This window comes from Diceros bicornis, chromosome 14 (genome assembly GCF_020826845.1).
Source record: "Diceros bicornis minor isolate mBicDic1 chromosome 14, mDicBic1.mat.cur, whole genome shotgun sequence".
Classification (NCBI taxonomy): Eukaryota; Metazoa; Chordata; class Mammalia; order Perissodactyla; family Rhinocerotidae; genus Diceros; species Diceros bicornis.
The window spans coordinates 55,840,025-55,850,644 of NC_080753.1; the positions used below are offsets into that span (position 1 = coordinate 55,840,025).

Consider the following 10,620-nt stretch of genomic DNA (forward strand, 5'->3'; position numbering starts at 1 on the left):
TCAGTAGTCCTCACAACTGTCAGTCATCAATAGCAAGAAAAATGTAAGAAACAGTCACAGCCACAAGGAGCCTGAGAAGACATGACAACTAAATGTAATGTGGTGTCCTACATGAGATCCTGGGATAGTAAAAGGATATTAGTGAAAATCTATGGAAATCTTAATAAGTATGGACTGGAGCTAATGATAATGTATCAATATTGGTTCATTAGTTGTAACAAATGTATCATGCTAATGTAAGACGTTACTAATAGAGTATGGGCAACTCTCTGCACTGTATTCTCAAAACTGTTCTAAAAAATAAAGTCTATTTTTAAAAAAAGATTTGATCAATCTATGTATTCAGCAAATATTAAGTGCCTACTATTACTAAGTATAGTTTATATGGTAGTAACAAATGAGTAATTCTTCCCTGATCTCATAGTACATACGTTCTGGAGACACTTTAAATAAACACACACAAAATTGTATATTTTCAAATTATGATGGGTGCTATTAAGAACAGGATGTTACAGAGAGACTAATGGCTATAAATGTAGTGAGAGATGACAATGATTTTTAAGTCCAGGAGTTTCTACTTGAAATATGCCTCTGCCTGCTAGGGAGAGAATGAATTGTTGGGCCAAAGCATGAAAACAAGGAGTCCTATAAGAAGCTTCAAAGATGGTAAGGCTTGGACTTGGATATCAGCAATGATATGGAAGAGAATTGATTATGGCTGTTGATAGGAAGCTACTGGTTTTTGGTGTTGATCTTGTTTCTTGCTGCTTTATAGAACTTTCTCATTAGTTGTAATAGGTTTTTAGTTGCTTGTCTTGGATTTTCTAGACAATTATATTATCTATATAAAATGTTTAATTTCTTTCCTTTTTCACTACTAATTTATACTTCATCTATTTCTCATTTTATTGCTTTGTCTAGAACAATTGCTGTCTCTAGAACGATGTTGAATCTCATCAGTGATAGCAAACATCCTATTATTTCTAACTTGAAGATAAAGCCAGGGGACTAGATAAAGGGTAGCTGACAAAAACCTAAGGCAAATAATATGCTTGAGTGAGTAGATAGAAGCATTTACATTAATGTCAGAAATTCATTTTGATCAGACTGATACCTAAGTAGAAAATATGTATGAAAAGTTCCCATTCATAATAACATAAATATAAAATATCCTGCAATGATCTTAACAGAAATGCAAATAACTAAAGAAATAAAGCTTTAAAATATTGTTTTAAGACATTAAAAAAAAACTGAATTAAATGAAGGGACATACAGTGTTCCTGGATTGAAGAGTTAGTATTTTAAAACTTTCAATTCCTGCCAAATTTATCTACAATTCATGCAATCATAATCAAAATCTCAAATACATTTGAAAATTAAAAAGCTAGTTCTAGATTTATCTGGGAAATAAATTTGTCAAGAAAAATCTGAAAAGTAACAATGACAGACTTGCCCTATCAAATATCAAAATATGGGTACAAATCTACAGTAACTAATACAATTTGGCACTGAAACAGAAGTAGATCTATGGAAGAGACTAGAAAACCCAGAATCAGTCCTAAATATGGAAATTTGGTACATGGTAAAGGTGGCATTTCAAAGCAATGAGGAAAGGATTAGGTGACAAAGGATCTATTATGATAATCACCCAAGGGCTAGCTTAGAACCCAAAATGTGTCTGATTTAATATAGAATTAGTACTGCTTTCTTGTTTAGAACAATCTTTTCCTGTGCCTCTGCCCTTACAATTCATATGATTCAAACATCTGGGGAACAAGAAGTCACAACTGATGTTCACTTCTCCCTGGCCCTCACACAGCAGCAGGGTTTGGGGAAACAAGCATAAAGATGAAGGTTAGCTCTGTAATCATATGTAATACACAGACAGCTCTTCACTGCTCAAGAGAACACCCAGGCCACTTGTGGGTGTTCGGACCTTTGTAACACTGTGTAACTACAACTAGTAGTTTCTTTTTTCCCAAACACATTCCCATGAAAATAAATTTTTAAAATATCAAAAAGACAATGACATGTTCTGCCTACTTGATTTTCTTTGTCCATTTTCCTTTAGACTGTACAAGACTCGTGGTTAGAAGATCATGATAATCCAATTCATCACGGCATGAAATAAAACCACATACCAATGAGCTACTTGTAAATATATTTGTCTTTATTATTTAAATCATGAATCTGGTACAACTATTAAGATAAAAGACAATCATTGACTATGCCAGTAACTATGGAACAATTTTTCATTTAATCAAAGTATTTGCAAGTATATGATATCAAGCACCAACCCTTTCACTATCTATGAGTAGTTATTACTAATAGCAGTATGCAAGAAAAAGACCTGTGGTCTCAGTAGACCAAAAGCTTAAAGAGTCACTGCTGTGACGGAGCTGTCCAAAAATCTTACTTTGATTCTGGTTGCAGAATTAACAGAAATACATAATCTAGTATACAGTACCCTGGTCACACCCCTTGTGTAGAGCTCTGGGTATTATGCCTTAAGATTGGCCCTGTAAGACATGTCAAAACTATGTCATATAAAACAAGCATGAGAAAACTAGGACTCCTCTCAAGGAGATTAAGCAAATACATAAAATTACTTAGTAAGTGCCTAAATTATATTCTAAATTCAACCAATACCACTTATTGGTTATACTACTTTATTACTTATACTACTCCTTAGACTGGAGTTAAGTAGCAAGTATCCCTCCCTTTTTAAAGAGGGGAAAACTGAAGTAAGGAGTACCAGAATGAGTTAATTCTCAATGCTGAAAAAAACAATAAAGTGAAGTGAAAATGTGTCAGTGTGGCGTTAATGTGTCCAATGTAGAGACCAGGTTCAAGTTCCAGACAGGTCTTAAAGTTTCACCTTTACAGATTAACTAGTTAACCAAAATTTCATTCTTTCTTTTGGCTACACAGTCCTAATCTTAAAAATCCTCACTACGGATCATTATGAAAACAAGCTTCAATGCAATGTATAATCAAATAACAACTCTCCTTGGTCCTTAAATTATTCAAAGTAAGTAATTACTAAATAAAATATTAACAAAACACTTCCGCGTTCCTATATCTTCCTGCTATTCACATCTCATTCTATGTTCTAGACAGCTCTGGCAACGAAGACACCGTGGAAAATATTATTTATAGTAAACTTTATTTTCATTGATATTTCATTTAACATAATTTCAAAGTAGGGCTGTGCTCTAAGATGAGCAAAAGAACAGATATCCTAAATCTCACCAGAGATTTTTTTCACACTGTTCCTTTGAGCAGGGCATGGGCTTTCAGGACCCCCAGTGTTGATACCTAACATTTTACCCCTTGAGATTTTACCTACAGACACAGAAAGAAGAGATAACATCAACATACAAGAATCAAACTGTGAGACGGTATTAGAATAATAAGCTCTTGTGTTACATACTACCCATTTCTTTAGGACTGTAATGATAATGACTAATTTTTTTCCTCTGCAAAGTTCAGTGTCTTTATTTTTAAGTAAAGTGTCAGAATATGTGAAAATGCTGCACTTATTTCTCTTAATACACTAAGAATAGTGGAAGTTTTAAAATTCTTCGAGTCCAAGCTGGGACATGACTACGATTGATGGGGTCTACTGAACAAACTAATTCCAAGTTTGGCGACCATCAGCAAACTGTTCAAAAAAAACACATAAACAAACAACGTCAGGTAAAGGACAGAATAGGCACTTGACTATTGTTTTAAGGGACTAGGACTCTGCAGGTCCCTCACCGCATGGGGAGGAGGTGCCAAGGCACAGCACGCAGAGATGGAGCTTCCATCCCTGGAGGCACAAAAGAAAAACCATGCCAACGAGCTGTCTTGTACTGAGGCCTCAAAACAGTACACGTGAGTTGGAGCTCCTACTCTAATGGGCAACAACTCAGGGATGAGAAAACGGAAGGCTGGAGATACCAAGGCCTCCCCACGTCAGAGCTACTTAACGGCAGGTCAGCGGCCTCCCAGTTCACTGTTCTTGACCCTGGTCTACATGACTACAAACCATTATGCTGGACAGCATCATCACTACGGTCAAAGTTGGGTAAGTAATCTTTTTCCAAAACAGATTTTTAAAAATTCCCTTATCTTCAGGATCTCTTTATTATACTTAAGGACTACCTTTTTTATAACAATCTGGTTTGGGTTTTATAATTTGAGTTAATTAGAAAACAGGATTCAATCAAAATTCTCTTCTAGCAAAATTGTCAATAATAAAGGACACCCACACAACTAAGAAACATGGAACCGATGCTGACAGTCACACAAGAGCTGCTGCCACGGCTTTGCACTGAGGCTTCTTCCACTGCAGGGAGGAGCCAGGACGGACCCGAGTGCAAATGTGAGAGCAAACTGTTTCCTTAGTGAATGAATACACTTATTTTGACATTAACTCAGCTACTGTTTTAGCAGCCTTCTCTATTTGTATATAAATTAAATCATTTCAGTTGATGCCCATCAAGTATACTAAAACAAGTAAATATTTGGATGTACAAAGTATTTGGGGCATTAAACTAAACTCCCCACTAGACAAAAACAGCAATAGAAAGAAAGTACCTGGCACCCGCAATTAAGCCTGCAGGCATAAATTTTCCAGAGTGGTAGAATCTCATTCCCATAATGCCAGCCAAGGTTCCAGATGTAGCTGATGGGAAAGATCAAGAGAGTCAAAGCCCATTATATCTTATAATAGGGAGAACTAAAAGAAGTGACCGAAGTCCAACCCTTCTTTCAGGGGCCAGACCCCACCTCATAGCTCCTCCCTCCTCAAGTTGGGGGAGCCTCACGGCACCCACATCCTATAGGACCAAGTACAATTACTGAAATATAAGGCCCTCACAGTCTGAGCCCAGCCTGCCTTTCCAGACTCATCTCCTTCCACTCTTCAGACATAAATTTTTTAATTTTCTCCAAACTTGCTGTAGTTTTTTTTTCCTACTCCTTGCCAATTCTGTTTACCCTGTATGCTCTTCCCACTCAAATATGTTAAAATACCCATCATATGCCATGCACTGCACTAGAAGCTGGAGAACACAACCGTCATCAAAAAAGGTCTTTGCCCTAACAGGGTTTCAAGTTTGATGGAACAGACTTGAAAGAATCACACAAGTAAAGTATAATTTGTGCTACAGGTACAACTAATGCAATACAAATAACATAATAAATAGGGGATCCAGCCTATTCAGGTAGATCAGGAAAGGATTTGCTGAGGAAGCGAAGACAGAGCTGAGGTCTGAAGAGCAGCAGTTAATAAGCTAAAGGGAGAGGAAAGCACATTCCAAGCAGAAGGAACAATGTCTGCGGGGCCCCGGGGTGAAGGCCAGTGTGGCACAGAAATCAAGATAAGGCTAGCGAGGAAGAGGGGCCAGACCATCCAGAGCCGTGAAGGCCAGATTAGGGATTGTGGTCTTCATCCTAAGAGCAATGAGAGGCCATTAAAGGATATTAAGCAGAGGGATATGTAAAGCGAGTTGCATTTTGAAAATATAATTCTAGCTGTACCATGGAGAACTTCAGGGAAACCAGGGAGCATGTAGGGAAACCAAATTAAGAAACTTCCTCAGGAATGCAGGCAAGAGAGAGGAATGACTGGGACGAGGATGGTGGCTGTGGAGACAGAGAAGGCGATAATTTAGGATATGTGCTGGTGGTAGTGTTGACAGGACTTGCTGATGAATTAGACATAAAGATGGAGAGGAAGAGAGCAACTGAGACCCGAACAGACGGAGAATACAAGACTGAACGTGCAGGAGGACAGGAGTCAGGTTTGGGCAGATGCCTTGCAATACCTAAAGGATTTCAAGTAGACATGTGTATATATATAAGACTAAAGCTTGGAGGAGAAATCAGTTTGTGAGTCATTTGTGTATTGGTGGTAATTTAAGGCCTGGGCCTCAAGGACACTGTCAACAAGAGAGTATAAAGAAGATAAAAAGAGCCAGGCCTCAAGAACTGCAGTACAGTCACGCGTTGCTTAACGACGGGGATACATTCTGAGAAGTGCACCCTTTGGCGATTTCGTTGTGTGAACATCACAGTGTACTCACACAAACCTGGATGGTACAGCCTACCACACACCTAGGCTATATGGGACTAATCTTATGGGACTGCTGTCATACATGCCATCCGTCACTGACCGAGACGTCATTACGCGGCACCTGACAGTATGTAATGGCTCAAAGGGAAGACTGGTTGACAAAAGAGAATGAGAAAATAAAAAGGAAAACGAAGAGAGTGGAAAATGGATCCGTGTACCGTGCTGAGAACAGCTAACAGGCCAAATAAAATGAGGACTAAAAAATGTACACTGGATTTTGAAAAATCCAGGTCACTGGCAGCCTCAGGAAGAGCTATTTCTGTGGACTAAGGGGACAGAAATGGAGACCAAAGTGGGCTGAGAATGTGAGAGATGGGGAAATGGAGACAGGGAGTATAACGATGTTTTTAGAGAAGTTTCTGAAGGGGAAGAAGGGCAGCAACTGGAGAAGGAAGTGGGATCATGAGACGTCCTTTTTCTTTCTAAATAGGTGAGAGATGAGCACATTTGAACATCAATCCATCTGAAAGACGGACGCAAGTAAGAGACAGGATGGCTGACAGTGTGAAGCTCTGAGGAGGCAGGGGAGAGGAGACCCCAAAGCCTGGGTGGAGGGACTGGCCTTGGAGAGCAGAGAAACAGGACAAGGGAAGGGCTGGAGGCTGACCGCATGAAGGGAGTCCCCACACGACAGCGGCTGCTTTTCCTTTAAGGAGGCAGTGAGGTCATTCACTAGAGTGGAGGAGTGGGATCAGAGGGAAAAAAAAAGGTCTGAAGGCGTTCCATTCCGGAGCTCAAGTGAGGGAGCTGTTAGGCAGAGCTGAGAGCTGGGCGCCCCCTCCCTCCCCAGCACACCCCAAATCAGCCATCCCTTCCCAGCCCACGCTAACTTGTGCAAACCACTCTGTTGACACGCTTGTTCTCCCCACCACACTTGTAAGGGCCAGAACTGCATGTTTTCTCCCACTGTGGGTTTGTGGAGACAGTGAGAGGCCCACACTCCTAGCAGTGTCTGACACATGGGTGGAACTCAAGAAAAATGCACCCAAAGCCACCCTGATAAGAAGTAATCTTCCCTTCCCTGAGCTCCTCTGTGTGCTGCTCACAGGGTACTTCTCCACAATCCCAGAGTCACTTTTTATGTTCCCAATTAAGGTGAAGGCTCCTTGAAGGCAAACCTACGTCTTACACATTTAGCTTACTGCTAAAGGGCTAATGATTTTCAACTGGCAAAAAGGCAATATTGATGCAAACCTAACCCAGACACGTGATCCTTTAGTAACGCTCAGCACAGTCTTCAGTGGACAACCACAATGGTTAACAGACATGTACCCGCCTTGTACAAGTTTAATACTAATTTTACTGGGTAAATCTAAATTCATGAGGTGTGAAAACCTTTCCATATTCTGTATATAAAGGATAAACAGAAACCAGCACAAACACCCCCTATTTTAAAACTTCCCTAGGACTCGGCAGAAGCAGTGAAACTGTCTTAATGTGAAGAACCTGCCACATCCCACCACACCAGGGCCTTCTGGCAGAGTATTCTGGATAGATAATTACACTAGGGAGACAGTGAGGCTGACATACCTAGGAAAACCCAAATGTTCCTCGGATCCTGAGACAGCTGATGGGCACCCAGGCCCGCTAAACCACCGAAGAGGAGCCCAGCAGCCAGGGACGGGACACTGCCTAGATGGAAGCAAACACACTGCTGTGCAGTCACGCCAAACACTCGCTTAACCAGCAGCATCCACCAGACCTCCCTCATCTACGGAGGAAGCCAGCAAAGAGAACTTCTCTCAACACAGCTCTTAACCAAAGAGTTCTCAAGCAGGAAAAGTTTTTGGGCATTTGCTATTTCCCCAGAGAAGGTAGCGTCACACCACACCACTCCTCCTTCCTCTAAAGAGAAAAGAAGGGCTCCTAACCAGGCCCGATTAACCCATCAAGTGCTAGAACTGTCCACGGGAGGGACCTTGGGCAAATCCCAAAAGGAGAGGGAAAGAGTCAGTGAGTCAAAAAAAGATGCGGAGAATAAGAATTCTGGTGAGTGTGTTGGGGTGGGAATGCAGGCAAGGAACAGGGTAGAAATGAGCATGTGCACTAACACACCCAAACCTAGTCTAATGAGGCTTAATTACTAGTTAATTACCCGTTTAATTTACTTCAAAAAATGAGTATGCGAAGACTAGAGATTTCCCCCTCTCTGAAGAACACAGAGATGGCGTTTTGGGGTCAAGGCTGATGTATGGCAGTCGATGATAATAACAATCTACTACCACCCCTGCCCAGCATCTTTAGATAAAGAGGCAAAAACAAGTGATTCGATAAAAAGCCTGGCTTAGCTCAGCCAGATAAGCAAAGGGCAGGTGCAGGAGGCACTGGGACTGACAATCAGCCTGCACTCAGGCTAGACGGCCTTTACACAAACTTGGCTCAAAACAAGATTGCGCTTTGGGACCTAGAGACTCACTCTTCACTAGGAACAATGTGAAGATCCTAACAGGTTAAGTAACTACAAACCATACCTGCTTTCACATAACCAATGATCCCACCAGAAGCAACCAGCGCTGCATAGCCAAAGCCAATCCAGTGTAAAGGCACTCTGAAACAAAAAAAAAGTAAGAAATCAGTACCAACCATGTTAAAAATAATAATAACAATCATAGGATGAGACTAAAAGGTCAGCATTCCAGAAGAATCCTATCACCGTACAAATGAAAATAAACCCAAGAGAGGTTAGGTGACTCTCTGAGAGTCAGTGGCAGAGCTAGGCCTCAAACCAAGGTCCCCGGCCTACATGTCCATCCTAAACCCCATGCTGCCCGGCAATCTACTCTTAGGGCCCTTTGCAGATGAGGAAAGAAACGCGGGTTTTAAGAAGCTCCTGGCCATTCCACGCTCATTCACTGTGCACTTACAGCGGGCCGGAGTCCTTCTGCATGTTCTTTCACTTCCTGCGGACAGAAGACTACACCAGGCCGGCACCTGCCGAGGAGGGGTTGATCAAAAGTGATTAACAGCACAGCACTCCAGCAGTCAGAGAGAAGTGGGTCCAAGTTTCAGCTCAAGTAATGGCAAGCTACCCAACCTCTCTAAGCCTCAGATTCCTTCATCGTACCATGCAGATCACAATGGGACAAATTTCCTAGGGCTGTCGTGGGCATTAAATGGGGTAACAGGCAAAAGTGCTTGGAACAAAGTAAATGCTGGACAGACACCAAGCATTTTGGTAACAACCTCAATTCTAGTCACAAAGGCCCACAGGAAACTGAGCAAAATGCACTGACCAGCTCTGTATAAGTAATGAGTTAACCTTTTTACCAGCTAACCAAGTTATTATTAATCGGAAAATAAATATCTCTCGTGCCCTTTCAACTATTTTAATTGCACCTTTTGCGGGGGAGGGTTGCTGCTTTTCACTCCGGACAAAGAATTGAATAATTTCAATACTGAACGTTTGTAAAACTTGTAGACGGTCATTTACTTCTGCATCCAACTCATATTTCTTGTTAGATTGGGGAGGGTGGGAGGATAAAATAATGGAAAGCCCGAGTCATAATTACGTGGGACACTATACCCTCAGCAAAGCCTAACTCCTACTTCCTTAAAGCAATGCATTTGGTATCCACTAAGGCTAAGCGTGAAAGCAATACATACCTCTTTGTTTTGGTTAAATTATTAAGTCTATAAAAAAGGGGGCTGTTGGAATAGTGCCAAAGTCATTAGTTCGAAGTAGCATTCAGTTGTCGACATTTTTAAGGAGACAGAGCAATAACATCCCAGAAAACTAAACGACACTACGCTACATCGGTAAGCATTCGCCTCAAGAGCTCAAGGTGCCCGCAGGATTCCCCACCTATTTTAAGGAAAACAGAAAATGCGCGACTAGAAAAGCAACTCCGACGCAGCCTAAAGCCCCCGCTTCGATCCGAGTGACGAAGAGCAGGCGGCAGCAAAGCCTCTTACATAATTCTCCAAAGTCAAAACTGGTATAAAATAACAATAATAATAACTTCCGAATACCCGAGCTGCTTTCCTGAAGGCCTGCGCTGGTCGACGATGGCGTGCAACCCGTGCCGCTGAGAGTCCCGGTCCCGCCGGAAATGTCACGGCGCGCGCTCTGCGTCCTGGGGGCGGGCGGGGGGCGGGGGCGGGGCATGGGGCAGGGCTTGCGGCGGAACGCCGCGGCGCGCGCTCTGCGTCCTGGGGGCGGGGCGGGGCGGGGTGGGGCATGGGGCGGGGCTTGCGGCGTAGCGCGCGCCCTGAGTCTCGGGGGCGGGGCTTGAACTGGACCGACCAGCTCCGTTCCCAGCTCCAAGCCAGTCTGGCCGAAAGGCGAAAACCCAGAGTTTGAGTCCGGTATTGCAAGAGGCCGAGTTGGAGCAGGCCGGAGGTGGAGGTCATCGAAGCGGGAGGAGGGCTTCTGAGGCTGGATTCTGAAGGACCTCATTAATGGAGGGATTCATTACCAGGTGTAAAGCAGATGCAGGCCGTCCGGGATGGTTGTCCCTCTAGCCCCGTCACGTTGTTTGCCTGTAAAGGGAAGGCAC

At 42.5% G+C, this 10,620-nt stretch overlaps 1 protein-coding gene across 3 annotated transcripts; it reads right to left on the reverse strand.

The window, feature by feature from the left end:
- Positions 1-3,147: 3,147 nt before the first annotated feature.
- Positions 3,148-10,184, reverse strand: LOC131414149 (transmembrane protein 14C). Of its 3 annotated transcripts, none has more exons than XM_058555272.1 (6): positions 10,094-10,184; positions 8,989-9,055; positions 8,596-8,672; positions 7,655-7,756; positions 4,585-4,672; positions 3,148-3,664 (listed from the first exon to the last, which is right to left on the reverse strand). In XM_058555272.1, exons 2-6 carry the CDS (start codon positions 9,009-9,011, stop codon positions 3,607-3,609), a joined length of 348 nt encoding a protein of 115 aa, XP_058411255.1. In that variant the 5' UTR covers positions 9,012-9,055; positions 10,094-10,184; the 3' UTR covers positions 3,148-3,606. The 3 variants fall into 3 exon arrangements, with proteins under 3 accessions (XP_058411255.1, XP_058411256.1, XP_058411257.1); XM_058555273.1 differs by lacking the exon at positions 10,094-10,184 and adding an exon at positions 9,927-10,062; XM_058555274.1 differs by lacking the exon at positions 10,094-10,184 and adding an exon at positions 9,728-9,904.
- Between the last annotated feature and the right edge of the window lie 436 nt (positions 10,185-10,620).